This window comes from Bidens hawaiensis, unplaced genomic scaffold (assembly GCF_021521415.1).
Source record: "Bidens hawaiensis isolate Kalapana, Puna unplaced genomic scaffold, B.hawaiensis_p1.1 tig00022575_1, whole genome shotgun sequence".
In the NCBI taxonomy this organism is placed as follows: Eukaryota; Viridiplantae; Streptophyta; class Magnoliopsida; order Asterales; family Asteraceae; genus Bidens; species Bidens hawaiensis.
The window spans coordinates 205,430-228,350 of record NW_027493523.1 but is presented as its reverse complement, the minus strand read 5'-3'; the positions used below and the strand labels follow the sequence as shown (position 1 = coordinate 228,350).

The window sequence follows — 22,921 nt, the reverse complement described above, 5'->3', positions numbered from 1 at the left end:
TAAAATCCCTTTTAAATCAAGTGTAATGGTTTTAACTAATTGTAATTATTACTCAATCACTTATTTTTTTTTTATTATTCAAAAAACACAATAACTACTATAATAAAACCACACAATAAAAAAACTGTAACATTTGTATAAAATAAAAGTTACAAGCACATAGGATTTTAAACAACGATACTTGAAATAAGAAAAAAACAAACAAATACTTGAAAAAAAAAAGATACAACATTTTTTTAACTTATTGGCACAGATTTCAGTCTTCCTTTACTCGAATATAACACAATCTTCAGGTGGTAAATGAGATACATCTTTTCCTAGGAAAACAAATTCTACTATTGTTTTATTATATAAAAAGACTTATCTATAAAATACTACAATTATTAATCATTTTAATCGCCATTTTCCTCATCGTTGCTCTCATCATCGTCGTCGCCAATTCTGTGGTTGTTCCATTGATGATCTACAAAGTCCACTCGAAGCTTTACCTTAATTCAAACAACTTCAATTTTCACTGCCTTATTCACCTTCCAACGACATTCATTTATAAGTTTTCCTACACATTTAAAAGCTAGAAATATCTTGGAAAAAAATGAGTTTTACATTAAAATGGATTGCATGTATGTTAAGTATGATGATATTAGTCATGTTACTTGATTAACCTTGTACTGAACGTGGCTTGATATTGGAAGGACTAGAATCCGCATATGTTGTTTCAACTATTATTTCAAACAGTTTATTTTTGTGTATCCGAAACACACAAAATAGTAATCGCTACTCGACTCGAATTGCTACAGGTAGTGTTGGGTTTGTTAGATTTGGGTTCGGTTTTCATGAACCGGTACTTTCGGGTTCGAGTTAAAAGTTTCCCTGGTCGGGTTTTGGGTTGCGGCTAGACATGCATAAAATCTATAAAAAGATGGTTAAAGATGTCTAATTTTTTTTTGGTCAAATTTTGACCTTTTAAGACATTCATTTAATCGTTACAGTTCGGCTTGATGGTGTTACGGGTCTTTGTATTTTTTATAGGCATGCAGACGAACCAAACGTTCATTGTTCATGTTTGACCATTAGTTTGGTTAAAGTTAAACAAATGAACACGGACATTCCCCCGTTTCATTCGTCTGCAGCCCTACTTTTCTCATAAACTGATATAGGAGTTTTTTTTATGATTTTTTTAAAATTAATGCCGGGAAAGGTTTGGAAGTCACCCAAATTGTATATCTAATCCCTAGAGTCTCCTAAATCATTACTATTAATGAAATACTATATCTTTTCTTATCATATTTAACTAAAAGAGTCAAAAATTTCAAACAAAACAGGGTCTGAAATCCTATAATCTGCCTGTTTTCTCACTTCTAACGAAGAGGCATCTCAACTGCTTTTGCTCTTGTTGCAGAAATCAACAGTTCTTGATGTACCTGAATCAAGTCTCAAGGTATCATATATTGACATTGTTTAATGTAGTAGTACTTTTAATTTTGCAATCATGTATATTATTTTTAACTGTTTTGAAGTAAGTTAATTTGAATCTATTTTCTTTTCCTTTTTGTTTTACAAGTAATAGGCTACACTTGATGTAAATGTTATGGGCCCGATTTCGCTTACACGACTGTTACTCCCTCACATGTTGAAGAGAGGTGGAGGACACTTTGTGGTGGTATGTTAATATTTTTAAATTTTGATTCTTTTATTTGTAATATAATTTTCACCGTGTATAATTTGGAATTTTGGATGTACATGTACATTACGTCTGCAGATGAGTAGTGCTGCGGGCAAAACTACTGCACCAGGTCAAGCAGTATATTCTGCATCAATATTTGCTTTAAATGGATACTTCATTCCTTGCGGTCTGAGGTATGCGGTTTATTAAATTTCTTATTTGTTTTTAATTAAAAAAACCAAAAGAACAATATGAAACACCCAATGTTCAAACTTCAAAACAAAATTATAATATAAACACACTTATCCTGCATTTAATTGTCATTTAGCTTTACCAAAAGGGAATCAAGGTAACGGTTGTTTGTCCTGGCCCGATAGAGACATCAAATGCACCCGATACAAGCACCTCATGCCAAAGGGGACTCAAAGAGGTTAGTCTCATGTTTTGTAATGGCAACTGAAACAAAGTCAGACGAGTCAAACTGGTCATCATTTAACCCATTTTCACGTGCTTACTTATGAATTTGTCGATTCAAGTTATGCTTTCTAGCAGGTAAAAAAAATATAGCTTAAATGAAATTAGGTCAAACGGTATTCAGAAGATGAAATTTCACCTCTACCATCAATAGGTTTAGCCAGGACGTTGATAACAAGACCCAAATAGCCCTCACTCACCGGTATCTTTTTCTGGTTTTTGGATTCGGATTGTAAGTTCCGTTTCGGTTTTTTATTTCAATTTCAGTTTGAGTTTAGTTTATTCGGTTTTTGGTTTCAGTTTCGGTAACCAACAACTAAAAAAATTGCACTAAAACGAAACCAACCACTAAAACAGCCAATATAAAAAACTGAGCAAACTGATACCGAAACGAAAATAAACAAAAAACCAAATCCAAAATCTGAAAAAAAGAAAACTGAAACTGGAACGAATCAAAAAACCAAAATAATACGAAAACTGAAACCACAAACCGAATAAACTGAACTCAAACTTAAACGAAACTAAAAAACCGAAACCAAAAGCTGAATAAACTGAAAACGAAATGAAACAAAAAACGGAGTAATTTGAAACTAAGCTGAAACAAAGCGAAACTAAAAACCGAATAAACTAAAACCGAACAAATGCTAGAAATCCGAATCTAGAAACATAATAAAACAAAACCGAAATGAAGCTAAATAAACTGAACCCAAAATTTGAATAAATTGAAACTACACTTAAACAAAACTTTGAAACCCAAACAAAAACAAAACCAACATGAAAAAAGTTCAACCTTTTAAGAAAAAAGGTAACTTGGAAAATACACAGATATCTTTGCCTACAAATCTTTTATCAGTTTATGGACAGGTAATTTTGCAGTCACTAATACTTGGTGGTGCTGGTAATCTTTTTGCAGTCAAAGTTTGACCTTTTAAGACATTTATATGCTCGTTATAGTTTGACTTGATGGTGTTACGGGTCTTCGTATTTTATTGGTAAATTTGGATTGCAATTTAGATTGTGTTGGTAATACATCAAATGCCTTTGACGTGCCCCGCCACAACGCGATAGGTAAAGGTTGTTTTATTTGAACCCGTACGTAAGACTCAGGATGTCATGTCTTTTGTTAACACGAATGACGGTTTGTGGGTCCCGGGTTGTCCGAAACAACTTGGGGCTGTCCACACCACCATGCAGAACCTTGCAGCAAAAGGGTTGCAGCAAAGGTAATGACATTTTTTCAGGATCAAATAGTTGACCATTTTCATCGACGGGTCAACTCAAGTTATGCTATTGATAAAGTCACATTATAAGCATTCTGATTATTTGGAAATGATATTTTATTGCAGATAAGTCCACCACGAATCATGGAGCAGATTTTGACAAGGTTCTTGCGAGACAGAGGCCGAATAAGAAAATGTTAATCTTGCTTTGACTACGTGTGTTTCTGAATTACATGAGTGGAGGCGTTGAACATTCTCCGATTTCAGCAACTAATTTGATTGATGATCCACCTCTTCTTCCTACCAGTAAGTTATAATGCTTTAAAATTGTTTAATACTGCAAACGAACCGAACGAACACGAACTAGGTATGTTCGTGTTAGTTTAATTTTAACCAAACAACTGTTGAAAACCACCACACGCCACCAGCTATTTCTTGCCCTCACCAACATATGCCTAACATATGAATCATCACTTCCTCCGGTTAAACCAGGCTGCACATGTAAATGTTTCTTGAATATATTATAGGTTTTAATATTTTGTAAGTACTCTTTGTAGGCATCTTATGTTGTCTGAAGACATCGATGGCGATTACAATATCCCATTAGCCGCTAATGCTGAAACTATACGCGATTATGATGAAGGGTTAACCCGAGTATCATTTGGTTTCAATACAGTCGATGAGTGCTTGCAGAATTCGTGTAGTGCAAATTACATAAAACATGTTCGCACGCCTTTGCTTTGCATACAGGCCAGAAATGACCCGATTGCTCCTGATAGAGCAATACCACGCGATGATATCAAGGTATGCACTATGCGACATAATAACATGACAAAAACAGTATGTGCATGCATTTTCATTTATTAACAGGTTATGTTTTATATTTTGTTTAGGAGAATCCGAATTGTTTGCTAATAGTAGTTACACATAAAAGAGTTCATTTAGGGTGGATAGCAGGCAAGAATGCTCCTGCTGGATGCCCGTGGACGGATCAAATGGTTATGGATTTTCCTTCAACATCTCAAAAATGAGAAATCAGGTGCGCGACTAGACACCAGCAAATTGCTGGTATCCGTATACGGAAGATATAAACATTGATAAATGTGTATTTTGTTTAATTATGTGTTTTGTTTTACAAGTTATGGTTCATGTTTTTACTTTCATTTTTTATATATAGACAACGTCGTTTCGTTTCTCATTCTCTTTCCTAGAATTCAAATTAACTATCAATATCATTGCCATGTTCATATTTCATCTATGTTTAGATATGAATTTCATTCAAAACCAAGTTTACCCGCGTAACATGTAAAAGTTTGAATATTAATTTTTTTTTATACGGGCCCATTTAGGATAAAGAAAACTGGAGAGAGACATTGCTTCTAATTGTAATCATTGCATAAAAATGAGTTGAGAAAACACAAATATTAATTTCTTTACATCACAAATGTTGGAACCATAACGAACCAATCTCCTGCCGATTGAATATGCATTGTGTCCCCACCGCAACGTGCGGACACTTTGCTAGTATATATATATATATAGGAATTGACATCTCCAACATTCAAAACATTTACACTCCCCACAAACTAGCTCCGTTAACACCTTGGCGAATTATTGTTATAGCGGTGCATTTAAAACCGGTGTAGTGGTTTTGGCTGCCATTTCCAGCCACATCATCATCCTTGACGCCCCAATTCATTCCACTACGTCTAGTCTTAGAGTTATAAATTGCACCTGTTTCTAATTCTCCCATTTTTTGGACTTATAGCTGTCCAATGTAGATTCGAGTTATGAACTTAAAAATGGTATTGTTAATTAATCATTTCTTCATTTTTGATTTTGCCTATATATTATGGTTACTCTGCTAAAATTTAAACCAATATTATAAAGATATCTCTTATGGTGTTTGAACACTCACTCACGAGTCATCATTTTTAAAAATATGATTATTTTTTCTTCTAATTTCTATTTATGATTTTACGTCATGTTTGTATGATTCAACGTTACTTTTAATAGAACTACAAACTTACAAGTGACTAAAAAATATAATTATTTTTTCTTCTAATTTCTATTTATGATTTTACGTCATGTTTGTATGTTTCAACGTTACTTTTAATAGAACTACAAACTTACAAGTGACTAAAACTACTTAACGGCTTTACTTTTTTTTATATAAAAACGACGGCGATTATGGTTTACAATTATCTCTTTTAACAATTACATACATACTGTCAATCCCTTTACCACTTTCTTAGTTTATCTATGTTATGATATGAAATTTATTCAAAACCGCATTTACCCGCCGCAACGCGCGGGCTCTCCTACTAGTCTTTATATATATAGTAATGAGACAAGAAAAGGATAATTTCCACACATTATTGTTATTATTATTAATTAATTAATAAATAATTAGAATGTGAGGCAACCAAATATACCCTTAAAATTCTAAGTTTCTAACCAAGCACGATAGAGTAATATTAACAAAACAAAATTAGTGGAAACTTTATATATACCTGTAAAATTTTCGAGACTGCCTATTCCAACAAACCCTCCAACAACGATGTGTTAATGTTTTCCACAAAGCGCCACGCCCAAAATAGTTGTAACATAGAGAGGTCACCATCGTACTCACAAATTGTAATCACACTGCCTAAACCTGCCATGTACAAAATCAAATGATCAAACCCCAAACTTCCATAAAATTCTTAAAATATGACAAAGCATCGGGCCACAACAAAACCATTTTGTACACATGGCATTCAATTAGACCCTTGTTGATGGGAATTAAACTCAATACCTTGATTTTAAAATATTTCTGGCTTACATCTCAATTAAGATGAATTGATGTTAGCTTTTTTTTTTCTTAATTGGAATAGATTCATAACCTTCCATTTTGATTTCTTATAAAATACAAATACAAATTATTTACTAATCTATGTGTTTTATGAAATTATTTATATCTTATAAATCTATAAGAAATGTTATTATGTATATTATTAAATTTAACTTTTTTGTTTTATTTTTTTAACCACCCGTGTATCACACGTACATTATCCTAGTTTTAACATATATTGTATCTCTTATCATTTTAAAATGTTAATTAGCCACTAGTATCTTTATCTTGTGTTTAATTAGTCTCTTCATTTTAGAATTTTAACAACCAAGCATCGTCAGAAAACATGTTTTTTTCATTTGTTCGATATAAATGTTCAAAAAAGTTTAAAGAAAAACTTGCTGCGTCAGAAAAAAGAAAGACAGTAAATCAAAAGACATAAAAAAAGACTTTTAATAATAAGTAATTCACAACCACAAGACTCGAAAGACTTCTCTCTTCAAGACCCGGCAAAAGGCCTTCGGTTAACAACCAAACCGGTCCGACCTTCAACCGCTTTTAACCGATCAATTTTTATGGAAACAAGTCAGCTACTCATAACCGGACTGTCACACACTCACACCTACCGAATCCTGGTCCAACCGGTTCACTGCCCGGTCCAGCAGTCCGGTCGTGAAATTATTAACGAATCAAAAGCCCATATTTTTTAATATATCTACTTGCTTAAGCATAAATTCATCATTTTATATATAAAAATATTTGATAATCGTGAGTACTACACAAAAAATATTTAATAATCGTACCTTAACCGGGTATTTCGGTCAGGCATCGGTTCCAGAATTAAACAACTTTCGGTTTTGTTCTTGGGTTCGGGAAGCCCGAACTGCCCGAATACCGGTCCGGGTCAGGGTATTAGAACCGTTTTCTAATAGCCCGGCCGGGTGGCAATTTTTTTTATAAAAATATATAACCAAAAACATTGTAAACCTTAATCTCTTCTAAACGCCGCTCGAACCAAGGGAGAGTCCGGTGACCCGCAATCCAAAACGGTGTTTCGGAGCTGCTCCGGTGACGTTTTCGATGTACACGGCTTATTGGGTTTGGGGGTTGTGGGTATTAGTAAGTCAAAAGGAGAAAAGTTGGGTGATGCTTTTTGTCGTAAACAAACAAAGTGGACGTTTTATTGAGGCGTGAATGATACATAATCACCATCTCAGTTGTACCAAACAACTTTTCAAGCGCTTCTTGTATTGACTATTAATATGGCTTTAGTAATTTTCGGGTGGCGGCGGCGGTGAGCAAGCTTTTCCAGCAATTACAAATAGGAAGAGTGAAGAAGCCAACACCCTAATATAATATATTATTGTGGGGCTATGGGCCATTTTTAAACATATCTGTATAAAATCCACACTTATTTAAAAAAAAAACAAACAAACTTACTGAATCAACTTTTATGGCTTTTCATTTGTTTGTTGCCGATAATTATTTCTTAAATGAATCCGTAATATGAGAAGTTAGTTTTTATTTATCATCGTGACACTATTTATTAATTAGTATTATGTTTATTAATTAGGATTTTATTAATTTAGTATGTTAAAAAGAAGTTATGATTACTTAATCACTAATCAAGCCCCAACTAAGCCCCTTCCATTACACCAATATTGGGTATCTATGAGTGAGAAAAAGTGCGCATACGTGTCGCCTATGTGGCATCACTTTTTTCCTATCTAAGCCCACAACAAAGCCTCATAACATATAGTCTAACAAGTCTTAAAGAATGTGTGAGACCTCCTTAACCAGTACAAAAAAACAATATGGGCTCGCACATTATCTTCCTATACTAATCAAATAAAATATTGAAGCTTATGTGTCAAGCCCACATTTTATTTAATTCTTAATCTCTCATCTCATTCATTATAACTATTTATGTGTAATGGTTCAAAACCATTTTGTCAAATGGGTTATAAAATAGTGTGGATTATATTCATTATTGAATTAAATGTCATTTTATAAGGTTTGACCAACTACGTAACTCTAATACATTTTTTTAAATTTCTTGCAAATCAACACTTGGTGTTTCCAAAATCATACTATTTTAGTACTTTTCGTTAACCCTGTTTGTTTTTTCCATTAAGTCTACATTAAATTAATTCACAAGTATTTTGAGAATCACAACTGAACTAACAGACCTTATTTATCCTTTTCACTTGACTAGCTTGCCGTGTCATGCGGCTTAAAATGGCAATTCTTGATTGCTTGACCCAGTCCCTTTTGACCCGATCTTGTAGCAACCCATATCCTATTAACCCGAACACCTGATGACCCAAACCCTGTTGCCCCGATCCCTGTTAACCATGCAATCATTAAAATTAACCGTAAAGGTGCAATCATTTTTACCAAAACTAATTGCTTTATTAAGTATTAAGCCGCTGAGTTTAAGATTTATTACTAATCTGAAACACAACAATCAGATAAATTGGTTACAATATCCGTACCGTACACAAAAGCAAGGTAAATGCGGGTCCCTGTAACCAAAATAGGAAAACAGTCAATAATAAATTTTCAAGAAAAAGCCTTACTTAAATTTTAAATTCATTGTCTTGAATTTTTATGTAATCTCACTTAGCTATTGCTTGCTAATACAAAACGTTGTGTACTTGTGTGTAATCAAAACTAATAAGGTAGATGGGTGACCGTTTCAAGTGTCGGAAAAGTTGAGGCAATAGCCGGATAAGTCAATAGAAGACATGCATCGATGGTAGAAGGCTAATGTGATCAGGTTTTGGGAATATGTCAACTATATACAAATGGAGGTATCTTTTTATGAATCTATATTGTTTCCTATTCGGTCAGTAAGTGATTATTGGTTTTATGCATTTTTGATTCATCGTTTATCATAAGGATTTGTCATATTACCTGTAGAATTTTATAGTAACAGGAAAGACAAAAGAAAATTAATATATACGTGAAATACGTTTTTCTTTTTAATTATAAAGAGTAACTAGAATAATATTCTTTTGCGAAAAAAAACTAACTAACTCGGCTCGTTACACCCCACCCGTACTCCAAACTCTCAAAAACTGTGTGTGTGAGAGAGAAAGAACAGAATGGTGTACTCGTACATGAGCCTGGTGATCTACGGCGTAGGCGGCATAGTGGTGGCCGGAATGGCGTTGCTGGTGGCCTTTCAGGAGAAGCTAGTCTACGTGCCCGTCTTACCCGGTCTCACCAAGTCCTACCCGATCACTCCCGCTCGTCTACGCCTCATGTTTGAAGACGTCTGGCTCACGTCATCCGACGGTGTTCGGCTTCACTCGTGGTTAATCAGGTTCTCTACTCAATGCACAGGTACTTTAATTATGCCTCTGATTTAGTTTAATTAGGGTTTATTTGTGTTTCAACTGTGTATATTGTTGAATTAGGGCTTATTTGAGTTTAAACTGTGTGTGATTTAGGTATGTTGTTTAATTAAGGTTTATTTGTGTATATAATTTAGGCAAGTTGTTTGTGTATATAGTTCAGGTGTGTGATTTAGGTAGGGTTGAACACGGTTTAGTTCGGTTCGGTTAATAGCCATAATTAAATTAACTATTCGGCTTTTCATTAATTTTCGGTTCGGTTAATAATCAAAATCAAATTTAGGCTAAAATTTTTACTTGGAAATACATGAAATGGATGTATAAATGCATGAAATGAATGAATAAATGCATGAAATGAATGAATAAATGCATGAAATGAATATATAAATACATGAAATGGTGGTATAAATACGTGAATTACATGAAATTGAAGTATAAAAGCTAGAATAATATGAAATGTTCAGTTTAATTCAGTTAATTTGATTATTGGCTGATTTTGGTTCGTTCTCGCTGGTTGTCGCTTCGGTTAACTGTTCGGTTATTACTCACCCCTAGATTTAGGTATGATGTTGAATTAGGGTGTTTTTGTGTTTGAGCTGTGTGATTTAGGTATGATGTTGAATTAGGGGATATTTGTGTTTGAACTGTGTGATTTAGGTATATTGTTGAATTAGGGCTTATTTGTGTTTGAACTGTGTGTGATTTAGGTATGTTGTTGAATAATGAGCTTTAACTATGTGTCATTTACGTAACGATGAGCACAGTTCGGTTTAGTAAAGCGCCATAATCAAATTAACCATTCGGTTTTCGGTTAATCGGTTCAGTTTGTTCGTTAATTTTCGGTTTTCGTTTCTGTTCGGTTAAGAACCAAAATCAAATTTAGGCAAAAATTTTTATATGAAATGGAGCTATAAATACATGATCTGTATATATAAATATATGGAATGGTGGTATAAAACTATAAATGCGTGAAATACATGAAATCAAAGTATAAAAGCTAGAAATATATGAAAATATGAATTGTTCAGTTTGGTTAATTCGGTTATTTGTACAGTGCAAATTTAGGAATATTATTAAATTAGGGTTTATTTGTGTTTGATATTGGTATGTTGTTGAATTAGGGTTTATTTGTGTTTTCTTGATGATGAGCTATATTAGGGATGACACTGATTACGATTGATTGGCTTGATTTGAATCAGATTATATCAAGATGTTTGTAAGATAGGAAAATAATTAGTTTATTATGTGTATCTGAGTACAAAGTCAAAATTGGTTCTGTTCGGGTTTTTATACATTACCAAAATCGAAACGGATAGCCTTAATCGGTTAAGTTATTTTGATTATTATGTTAGTTTTCAGTTCGGTTAGGTTAATATATCGGTTAATAACCAAAACTAAACTTAGGGTAAGATATTTAACTTAAGGTACTGAGCCAACCAACATTTGGTTAGAAGTCCATGAAATGGAGGTAAAAAATCTAGGAATGTATGAAAATGAGGGTATAAAAGCTAGATATATATGAAAATATGAAGGGCTCGGTTTGATTTCGGATAATTCAGTTAACCGAGGGTACACAAAAAAAAACTGTAATCGATTTTCAGTTGTTTTTTTTTTTTTGTCGATTCTGTTAATTTTGTTCCAGTCAATTTTTGTTCGGTTTCGGTTAACGGTTCAGTTCTGCAATGCTCATAATTTAGTGTTTAATAGTTTATTCGCCAGAAAGTATTGTTTGCTGATAATATTGGGTTTAGCTGTTTCTATATTACTTTTGGTTTTCCTGTAGCTGAGTGGTAAGAGTGATTTAGATGGCATACATTACAATCTATTTCAAATCATGTATTCACTATTTTGTTTTTTTTTTACAACTGTCCCATTTGCTGACAGTGATTGTTTTCCTAAGTATTGAGGTATGCAAGCATAGGGGTAGTTGGATTAGTTATAATATAATCCTTTTTTGTTGTTTTGTTATGTCGTGGCATACTTATAATTGTCTCATTTGCTAACAAGGCTAGTTTTCCTAAGTATTGAAGTATGTAGGCATAGGAGTAGTTGGATTAATATTAACCTCTTTTGTTGTTTTGTTATGTGGAATGGTAGCATAACTGTCATTTAATCAACTCTAGGAATTATTCGCTGTTTTTAATAAGAGGATTCTATTATATGCATGCTACTGTGCTAGATAAATGATACTAGCTAAAATGCCAAGTATGAACTTCAGTGTAACACAACAAATGATACTACACAAGTCATATGGAAATTTATTATCTTGCATGTTTATATTTAACTAGACTTAGCTTAACAAGTTGCATGAATTGAAGCACGCATATGGTCATGGTTTAAAAGCATTTTAATCAGAAAAAATAGGCAGAGTCAAGTAGTTTCTTTTGCACAGACCATCTCGTTCTCTACTAATACAAAAGTATTATGCCTTTCTTTACTATTGTATTGATTATTATTTAGTTAAGCCTTTTTCATCTTCATTTATGGGATTAAAACTATAGATGCTTGATTTGCAGGTCCAACTATTCTCTTTTTCCAAGAAAATGCCGGAAGTATCCTTATTGCTGTCAGTTGCAAATAATACGTGTTTCCTAGTTTTATTGCAAATGATATGTGTTTTCCCAAGGAAATGCTGGAATTTAATTTTCTTTTCTTGTTATCATAAGTCTGATCAAATTGATTATTGGATCCTTGACCAACGATTTATAGATATTGCTCATCGTCTTGAGATGGTGCGCATCATGTTACAAAATTTGCACTGCAACGTTTTCATGCTTTCTTACCGAGGGTACATAAGATGTTCTTGTTGGATACAATACTATCAACATGTTTTCTGTTCCTCTAATCAACGTTTGTGTTTTAACAATGAATAGTTATGGCGCTAGTGATGGTTATCCTTCTCAACAAGGAATCATTAAGGACGCACAGGTTTTCTTTTATAACAATATTATTATATAATTTCCTTCTTTTTATAATTGGTTTATTTGAACTCTTTTATCTACATAGGCTGCACTAGACCATCTGAGTCAGAGAACAGACATAGACACATCTCAAATAATAGTATTTGGAAGGTCTCTTGGTGGTGCTGTTGGTACTGTTGTTGCTAAAAATAATCCAGATAAGGTAAACCTGTTAACATTTGTGTCGAGTTTAAACATTTTTGTATCATATGTGTTTCATATGTGTTTCAACATTGCAGGTGGCTGCATTGATATTGGAGAACACTTTTACTTCAATTCTAGACATGGCTGGTGTTTTATTACCATTTTTGAAGTATTTTATCGGTGGAAGCACATCTAAAGGCCTTAGAATTCTTAATTTTGTCGTTCGTTCTCCTTGGAACACCATTGATGCAATTGGAGAGGTAAGACTATCAGTATTTTTTGGCCACTCTGTGATTGCCTATAATACTTAATTATGCTTAATGCTTATGTGTTTCTTGTTCATGTTCGTTCGTTTAACTATAACTGAACAAACGTTCAAACATGAACTAAATGAACAAGGTTTTCTAGTTCGTGTTCATTTGTTAAGAAAATGAGCGTGCTCGTGTTCGTCTATGTTTGTTCGTTAACAGCATAAACGAATGGTTCACGGACGAACGTAACTGAACATAGACCAATGAACAAATTCAAGTGAACAAATGTAATTAACGTTTACAAGCATAGATGAACAACAAACGTGTTCATGCTTTCATTTAACTAAATGAACAAACAATTTTGTTCATGCTCGTTCGTTTATTAAATAAACCAACTTCCCTCCGAACAGTTCATGAACGGTTTTGTGATTCGGTTCATTTATAGGCCTATATATTATTAAACTAGCCTGTCCACGGCCTAACGAATATAAGGGGTGCATATTAAAATTAAATTGAAAAATAGATTTAAAAAGTATTTTATTATTTTAAGAGTGTGTTGTCCTGGAAGAGATTATCAAAAAAGTCGAATGCTAATGACACGTCAATAATATTAGGTTCATTTTGAAGGTATTGAAGAAAACTTAATGATGTAATTTGTTTAAAGAAGCATTTCATTTTTTGCTATGTATTCTTAAAATGAGAATTAAATTGGTGGTTGACCAAACAATGACATTATTCGAATTATACGCAGGTTAAACAGCCAATTCTTTTTCTTTCTGGATTAAGAGATGAAATGGTTCCGCCATTTCACATGGAGATGTTGTATGCAAAAGCAGCCGCACATAACAAAAAATGCATTTTTGTTGATTTTCCAACTGGCATGCATATGGACACTTGGCTTGCTGGTGGTGATCATTATTGGAAAACCGTCAGGACGTTTATTCAGCAAAACGTTTTGGAAAAAGGCGACAAAGGAAATGGTATGTCTTTGATTAATCTCCATATGCTTTGCTAGAAAGGATTGCAATATTTGAATATGTTTATTAAACAAGCACTTAGAATTCGATTTTTTTAACTCTTCAGATTCCGAATCCAGTGACTACGTGAGATAAAGACGAGTGTATTTGTCTTGTTTCTTGGCATTTGCAGAGATCAAAAGCTTGTTGTGATCGCCCGGATGACGCACAAATCAGAATATACATCAGATTTTTGTGCCCCTTTTACGTTACTGAACATTTGAATAGTTTCTTTTTGTTTGTAGAATTACAGTATTGTGATCTACAAGTAGAAATCCAGTCACATATTATTTTTGCATGCTTCTAGAACTGAAAGCTGCCTTTGACAAAAGGCAGTGGTCCGGTATTGACATTTTTTCGAGTATTTTGCGGAGTGAGGCATATTTGGGCTAAATCATTTGATGTTTTACATATTTGGTTTGTTTTCAACCAAAATTGTTTGTGGCCTCTAAATTTCAATATTTTAGTAACAGAGGTGGGATCCAATTTATGACAAAAAAAATGTGTATTATTTACATGTGCTGATTATATATAGTGAAATAGAGAAATATAGATGGGTAAGTGGTTAGATAAATGTTTTATGTGAACGGCCAACAAACATAGAATACCTAAGTATTTTGTACGGAGTGATCTAATGACTAAAGGTCACCGCTAGCTGGCCCAACACAACTGTACGGAGCCTTTAAGCGCCTCTAAGTTATCTCCAGTTTTGGGGAAAACCTACCCACCCGAAGGCTCACTGGTGGTAAAACTCGAATCACAAAAATCCCAGTCTTCCTTCATTGAGCCACCCATGTCCCCTCAAAGTGTTGTAAGTTTGGGTCTCCATTGAGAGAAACTCAAACTCCCGATCACTACACCACATTAGAAAGGACAATAAACGTTTTATGTGTTGAAGTTAAAGCCAATGCCCTTATGTTTATATTACAGTTTTGTATTTTTAATTTTATTTTTATTGTTTATTTTTTAATGGTGCATACACTGATAGAGTGTAGAATCTGAACTCAACCAAATGACTCGATTACTCAAATAAAATACCTAATTCAAGAAGGGTTAGAACTCAAATTTAAACCAATTCAAATTGACAAGTCTCCAATTACAAGAACAATTTAGATAATATTCGACTCCCTATTTTCCTTTAGACAACATTATACAAGTATACAACCCATAAATTTCTCCCTTCATTGGAGCTGATTATAATTGCAACTATTTGGCCATTTGACTGGGTCACTTGGACATGTATCATACACACTCTGTATTCACCTACTAAATCGACATAATCATCTACCAGGTAGGGGTGTTCTTCGGATTTCGGGTCGGGTTCTTTGGGTTTCAAAGTTTTAAATCTTGACCCGAAACCCAACCCAAATTTCTCACGGGTTTTTCAGGTTTGGGTAATTCGGGGTTGAGTTTTTTCAGGTTGGGTTAATTGGGTTTCGAGTATTTAATACACACACACACAATTTAGAAAACTATGATGCTAAAATTAAAACAACATATTCTTCTTTGCTTATAACGCAAATAATCAAATAATAATAAAAAATGTTTAACATAAATGTCTTCAATCTTCACGTTCGATCTTTTGACTTTGTAAGGTTGTCAGTTCGAATCTTGAGCCCACCCGAGTTTTCATCCTACCATGTGTTACGCCACAGAGTTCTGCTCTTGTGGTGGCACAACGACTGCCAAGTGGCAACCGGCGGTTGGTTTCCTGTGGGAACGACCATACCACACTCTGAAGCCAGCGTGAGCTTGATTAAGACAACATGGTCTGACCATAGTGAAGCAACGGGGCTCTCCAATTGAGAAGTGCGGTGACCTAAACACAAAAAAGAAAGTTTTCACTCTACAAACAAAAAAGTTAAAATTTCGTTTATCTATTTTGTTTTGACCCAAAACCTAGAACCAAGAACCAACTAGAATTACTACGATTCTTTATTTATTTATTTATTTTTTTTTGGGTTTAGGTTCAGGTTCTCTTAGATCGGGTTTCGTTTGAAATATTTTGGTCCATTTTATACCAATTAATAATAACAAAGTTGTAAACATACAAGCCTTACAAGGGTCAATTTGTAATACAAGAAACAAGCAGAGGTCACCGAATAACAATAGCGTGTGTTTCAGACATGTTTCATATGTTTTAACATTAGACTATCTCAGACAAAGATCTCTCTGTTCTGTTCCATCTGTTAAGAAAAGAAAGAAAGCTTCTTCAACAATTTAATGTTTTTCATCTCCACATATTCATCAAGGCAAGTATTTTATATTTTAACTTTAATCATTAATCCATTCCAATAATCAATTTCCATAGAATCTTAGTTTCTTTAAATCAGATTTGTAATCAAGTCATAATATGAGAGGGTTTACCTAATTTTTGTCAAACTAGGGGTGCAAACCAGCCAAGACCGGGTATAGTTCGTTTCGAGCTCCATTTCTATGGCTCGAGTTTGGCTCATTTACTATTTATTAGTTCTTTTTTGATATATTCTTTTTATTATTTCTGTGTATATTTATTTAATTTTAATTTTATATGTAACATAATATATATTATTTAGTTGTTTTCATCATAATTTTTATATATATAAATGTATAAAAAAAGGTTATATAAGCAATAAGTTCGTTTAGGCTCGTGAGTTGGCTTGAGCTTGATAAGTGAAGCTTAGGCTCGAGCTCGTTTATTAAACAAGCTTATTTTTAGGCTCGACCTAATTTAAGCTTAGCTTGATTCGTGCTTTTTTGCAAGCCGATTGCGAGTGGCTTGGCTTGTTTATACCCCTCCGGAAAACCAACACACAATGCACAAATGAATTAAACATGCAGAAATGAGAAAATCAAGTACGTGCAGTATAACGTGGTTCGGTGAGGGTGACCTACGTACACTACTGTCTTTTATTAAGCTCGAACAAAGATTACAATTACAATGAGGGTATTTGTAGATTAATAACACGAGCGAATTACTTGGTAAACAAGAAACATAATTAGGCCACTTAACTATTAATTAAACCTGCACATTCCTTTTGTTTCCTCCATGCACATAAAGCCTTCATAATCCGAACAATTTTGACATTGGATAAATTGTTTAGGTCGTGAGAACGATGTCAAGAAATGAGCTCACAAAGAGAAGTGGCGAGAGTTCAAGAAACGATATATTATTAAACGATATTGATGTTTTGAGTAAAGCCTTATATGCAGATAAACCAAAGCCCATAACCGTTAATTCAACCGCTAACCGATCAAAACTGCTTTCAAAACCTCAACTACCCGAAACAAAGTCAAAGTCAAAGTCCAAAGGCAACAGTAACAGTAAGGACAAGAAATCAATTTGGGGTTGGAACACATTTAAATCGTTTAACTATATCCGCAACAAAAGATTTAACTGTTGTTTTACACTTCAAGTTCATTCGGTCGAAGGACTTCCTACAAGTTTTGATAATGTTACACCGTGCGTTAAGTGGAAGAGACGTGACGGTGAGTTGACCACTCGACCGGTCAAAGTTTCGCAAGGTGCAGCTCAGTTTGAGGAGCTTTTGACCAACACGTGCTTGGTTTATGGTAGCAGAAGCGGGCCCCACCACTCTGCTAAGTATGAAGCAAAACACTTTTTGTTGTATGCATCCGTGTTTGGTGATCCCGACGTTGACTTAGGTAAACATAGAGTTGACCTCACTAGATTACTTCCTCTTACGCTAGAGGAGCTCGAGGATGAAAAGAGCTCGGGAAAATGGACTACTACTTATAGGTTATCGGGAAAGGCGAAAGGTGCGACTTTGAATGTTAGTTTTGGGTATTTGATAGTCGGAAATAGTGACGGTGTGGTCAAATCTCCTGTAAAGACATCTGGTCAAAGTCAAAGTCAAATCAAGCGAGGTGAAAGTCTTCATGTTAGTTCTCGGTCTGTGGAAGATGAGGTTTTGCCGGTATCAAAGTCGGATCTTTCTGAATCGGTTAGTGTGTTGTATAAGAAACTCCAAGAAGAAGATGAAAAGTCAATCATTTCTGTTGACTATGAAACATCCGAACTCTCAAATCAAGATTCAAACTTTCCCGACGGTGCGTTTTCTGTCATCGAGCAGGGAATTGAATATCCCACAAAGGAAAATGTAAAACCAGATAAAGAAACTTTAGAATCTTTACTGGTCAAAGAATCCGAAAGTCAAACCGAGAGCAAAACTAAAGAACAAGAATTTGGTGATAAAGATTTACTCTTGCGAGAATTGGAGTTGGCTTTAAATAATGTAATGGACTTGAAAGAAGAATCTGATTCTCAAGAAGAAAATGAAAATACTAAAGAAACTGGAAATTTGCAGGTTAAAATCGGTTATAACGAGAAACGAAAATCACTCGATTTGGATTATGTTACCGAAAGTGTCGCTGATGATTTTTTAGACATTCTTGGGATAGAGCGCGGTCCCTTCGGTTCAACTTCTGAAAGCGAGTCAAACTCGCCACGTGGGCAGTTGCTAAAACAGTTCGAGAAAGATTCCATGGCTAACGGTTCTTCTTTATTCAACTTCAATCTTGACGATGACGACGATAATAATAATGATGATGATGATAATGTTGATATATTGAGGCGAACAACCGAAGAGCCACAAACGAAAACAAAAGCAACAATCTTGGAAGACATGGAGACGGAGGCTTTGATGCGTGAGTGGGGTCTAAACAAGAATATCTTTCAGGGTTCACCGAGTGAGTCGGGTGGTCCGGTTGATCTGTGTCCTGACGAGCCACTTGATCTTCCTCCACTTGGGGAAGGGTTAGGCCCGTTTGTCCAGACCAGTAACGGAGGGTTCTTGAGGTCAATGAGCCCTGAGATTTTCAAGAATGCTAAAAGTGGCGGGAACTTAATTATGCAGGTTTCTAGCCCGGTTGTTGTGCCTGCGGAAATGGGCTCGGGTGTAATGGATGTGTTACAAAGTTTGGCTTCGGTTGGTATCAAAAAGCTTTCAATGCAAGCAAATAAACTCATGCCTTTAGAAGATATATCTGGTAAAACCATGCAACAAATTGTTTCGGATTCCACACCGCCTTTGGAGGCACCACACGGGTACGCATATTATGTTTCTTGCAACAATTCTTTTTGGATTTTAATTAAAACTAGAAAAAAAATTGCATAAATGGTCCTTGTGGTTTGATCTTATTGCAAGTTTGGTCCTCAAATATTAAAAAGTGCAAACTTTTTCAAATTTGGAAAGACACAATTACCCTCACATGAATGACACATGACATCACTTTTTCGATAAAAACTTGGATTAACAGTGGGGACTAAACTTGCAACACTCCCACAAAGTTTGGACTAAGTTTGCAGTTTTTAAAATCTAGTGACCAAACTTGCAATATGGTCAAACCACAGGGACTATTTGTGCATTTTATAAAATTATGTTTTATAAGTTATAACCATATATTGTGCATGAAACATTCATTGCAGCATGAGCCAATGGTTGGACAAGTGTCAACAGGCCACGGGTCAAAAGGGTATGAAACGAGTGGGTCGGATCAAGAATACGTGTCACTAGAGGATCTTGCTCCATCAGCAATGAACAAGATCGAAGCTTTATCGATCGAGGGGTTAAGAATACAGTCTGGCATGTCAGATAAGGATGCACCTTCAAACATAAGCCCGCAATCCATTGGCGAAATCTCGGCTCTCGAGGGCAAAAGAGTAAATTTAGACGGGTCGTTGGGTTTGGAAGGAACGGGTGGGTTGCAGTTGTTGGATGTCAAGAACAAAAGTGGCGGTAATGGTAACGGTGATGATGATATTGATGGGATAATGGGTTTATCAGTTACGCTTGATGAATGGATGAGACTGGATTCTGGTGAACTCGACGATGGTGATGAAATCAGCGAAAGAACTTCGAGAATCCTCGCTGCTCATCATGCGAGTGATTTGATGCGTGCAAGACGAGGCAAAGGTTCGAAAAAAGGCGGTCTTTTGGGTAATAATTTCACCGTGGCGTTGATGGTTCAGCTTCGTGATCCGTTAAGAAACTTCGAGCCCGTTGGCACTCCAATGCTCGCTCTCGTTCAAGTCGAGCGCGTTTTCGTTCCACCAAAACCGAAAATTTACAGCTCTATTTATTCATTATTTAACAAACCCGAAGAAAAAGAGGAAGAAAAGAAAGTTTTGGTTGAAGAAAAGAAAGTTTTGGTTGAAGAAAGTGAACCGGTTCCTCAGTTCAAGATCACAGAGGTTCATCTCGCGGGTGTGAAAACCGGACCTGAACCTGAACCGGGGTCAAATAAGAAGGGGTTCACGATATGGGGTTCAAATGCGAAACAGCAACAGGCGGGATCACGATGGTTGGTTGCGAATGGGATGGGAAAGAAAAATGCAAAACATCCACTTATGAAGTCAAAAGTTGATGATAAGTCTAGTGGTAGTTTGTGGAGTATATCATCAAAGGGTAAAGGTAAGGCGAAGGCGGAGCCACCGGTAAGGAACCCGAATGTTATTATCGCTAACGAGACGGTTAAGTTACTTAGTGGTGCAGGTTTTGTATAAAGTTATGTTGATGATGGTACTATAATACACTTATAAGTTTTTGGTTGTCCAATGGTTGTGCTAGTTGGACATCATTAAGTTATGTAACAAATGTTTTGTTACTTTTAACTAATGTTTAAAACCAAACCCACTGTAAAGAGTATATGGTGTCTAATTCTTGGAGTGGTGTGAACTTCTGGTGGTTGTGTAATTTTCTAGTAAGTTATTAATCCACACACTGTAAAGAGTATATAGTGGCATACATTAACAAGAGTCAAACTGTACATGGATGCTTGTTTCTTGAAGCAGTGGATTTGATTCATATATGTTGAAAGTCTGTTTCATTTGGGATCCAGTTGATGAACAATATACATTAGTGACTGGTTTTCAGCCGATTTATTTTCATTTCATGTTAACTCATCACGTGATGATTTTGAAGTTTGATTATGTATGTATATTTGCAACAAAAGAAAAAAGGTCATAATGTGAGGGTGTGTTTTAAACGGATTGTGTCGTGTTATTTATGGTACCGAAATGATGAGTTTTTAACCAAAATGGTGTACTTAAAAAATATGTTATTTAAATGAAAGTGGTTGTGAGTTTTAATGTATTTATAGAGATAAATATAAAGGTTCGAATGAGAATGCTTAATAGCATATTATTTTACTAGATTTTATCCCCCGTTTTTTATATTTATTTTTTGCATTAAAAGGTTGTCTTGTCCTTGACCTAACCCTAACAATACATACCTTTCACTCACAACACAACACAACAGACCTATCCATTCATCGATCCACTTTTCTTTCTGCTTCAATCTGGTGAATCGATCCACTTTCGTAACCTTGAATCGGGTGAAATCCATCCACTTTTCTGCTTCAAAGTGAAAACAGACATCAATCGGCTCTTGAATAAGGTTTGAAATTTTTTCATATACCTCGCAGGAATCGATTTATTTTGCTTTGTAACTCATCAATTTGTTACTTTGTTATGGTTTTAATGAACATTTGCTAGATTTGTTAAGATTGAAGGATCTGTTCTGGTTTATAGTTTGTGTGGACGTGATGAACTTTGATTGCTTCCTGGTCTACATCTATGGAGTATGGGAAATAGTTATGATGTATTTCCAAGCTTCAATTTTCGATCATCTCTTTCGTATAGGTATATTTCTGTTTGTTTTCATGATTATTCATATCAAGTTTCTTTAGATCTGTGCTTTTATTTTTCTTAATGTGATTTCATATAGTAATAATTTGTTTTCTCGAATAGAATTAATATCTCACATATATCCTTTTAAAAGTTAAATTTTCAAATATAGCTTTTCAATGAATAAACGAAGAATAAAACTTATTATGATATTGTTCTCTTCGCTTATTCACTGAAATAGTGTTTTTAGTAACTGATTTTGCGCGGTTTAGTATTTATTATGTGTTTAGTATTTACTATGTGATGGGTCATGATATCTTTCTGAAGGTAGTATCTGAAGATTAGCACCATGAGTTGTATATTATCCATTAATTCCATTACTTTTATCAGGTTCAGTAGTTAATTAATTATATACATCCAATTAAATGATTGATCTTCATCTTTGTGTTTGATTTGGATTTGTATATCTTTGTGAATGTGATTGCTATTTGGCCATTGTTGTAGGTACGAGCGTTTTCAGATTAACCTAAACAATTTTATTATTAATCCTATATGATTATTGTGACTTATAAATGCTAAGTTCCAAGTGGTGTTGTAGAACCACCACAGACAGAAAAACGATATAAACATGCAATAAGAAAATAATGATGATAAAAGATGACACAAGAATTTATGATGTTTGGTCCCAGTCTCGGACCCACATCCCCGAATTGAAACTAGATTGTTTTATATATTCATGTGAAAAGAATACACTTACTCAACAAGGTATAAGCAAAGATAAACTATGGTTAACAACTTGATATGAGTCTTGGTTAATTTCGAGTCGATCTGACTTTTGCTCCTCTCTAGTAGGATCATTGTAATTTCACACCTAATATAAATCCTAGTTGCAGCACCGTGGACGTAGGTTACATTAATTGAACCATGTAAATCTCTCGTGCTCGTTTATTGCTTTGTATTGAACGGCGTGGTTGTGTGCTTTGTACTTAACACAGTAGTGGCGCCTAATGAAAATTTTGTATCTTAGTGTAGATAGCCCATAAATCTAGAGAATATTCAGAAACAATGGAAGAAAACAATACAACTTTATTTATAGAACGGTTTGTTACTAAACTATTATGCTATTGTTCTATATGCTTATGTGGATGAGATTTACTAATTAGATAACATGCAGCAACAAAGAATACAAGAACACTATAAGACTTGATTTACGTTATTTGAGCGAGGGATACGCCATTGAGAAGCTGGAAATGGCCCTAGAATTTTGTAATGATAAATGTAAGTTTCTCATATACCAAGTTTCTTATATTTTGTATGATCTAAGGGTAGGGGTGTATATATAAAAAATATGTCTTGTTATATATACATAAAAAT

At 34.5% G+C, this 22,921-nt stretch overlaps 2 protein-coding genes and 1 long non-coding RNA gene across 4 annotated transcripts; all 3 read left to right on the top strand.

The window, feature by feature from the left end:
• Window positions 1-1,382: 1,382 nt before the first annotated feature.
• On the top strand, window positions 1,383-2,095 carry LOC143565879 (uncharacterized). The gene is made up of 4 exons (XR_013141150.1): window positions 1,383-1,438; window positions 1,568-1,660; window positions 1,760-1,857; window positions 1,992-2,095. It is a non-coding gene; the product is annotated as an uncharacterized LOC143565879 (long non-coding RNA).
• A 7,196-nt stretch (window positions 2,096-9,291) lies between these two features.
• On the top strand, window positions 9,292-14,119 carry LOC143565886 (alpha/beta hydrolase domain-containing protein WAV2-like). 2 transcript variants are annotated; one of them, XM_077052723.1, is made up of 8 exons: window positions 9,292-9,538; window positions 12,066-12,101; window positions 12,259-12,337; window positions 12,423-12,477; window positions 12,556-12,672; window positions 12,749-12,913; window positions 13,656-13,884; window positions 13,988-14,119. In XM_077052723.1, exons 1-8 carry the CDS (start codon window positions 9,298-9,300, stop codon window positions 14,014-14,016), a joined length of 951 nt encoding a protein of 316 aa, XP_076908838.1. In that variant the 5' UTR covers window positions 9,292-9,297; the 3' UTR covers window positions 14,017-14,119. The 2 variants fall into 2 exon arrangements, with proteins under 2 accessions (XP_076908838.1, XP_076908839.1); XM_077052724.1 differs by having other exon boundaries at window positions 14,054-14,108.
• A 2,888-nt stretch (window positions 14,120-17,007) lies between these two features.
• On the top strand, window positions 17,008-20,435 carry LOC143565887 (protein PLASTID MOVEMENT IMPAIRED 1-RELATED 1-like). Its single transcript, XM_077052725.1, has 2 exons — window positions 17,008-18,967; window positions 19,312-20,435. The coding sequence occupies exons 1-2, from the start codon at window positions 17,016-17,018 to the stop codon at window positions 20,423-20,425; spliced, it is 3,066 nt and encodes a 1,021-aa protein (XP_076908840.1). The 5' UTR covers window positions 17,008-17,015; the 3' UTR covers window positions 20,426-20,435.
• The last annotated feature ends 2,486 nt before the right edge of the window (window positions 20,436-22,921 follow it).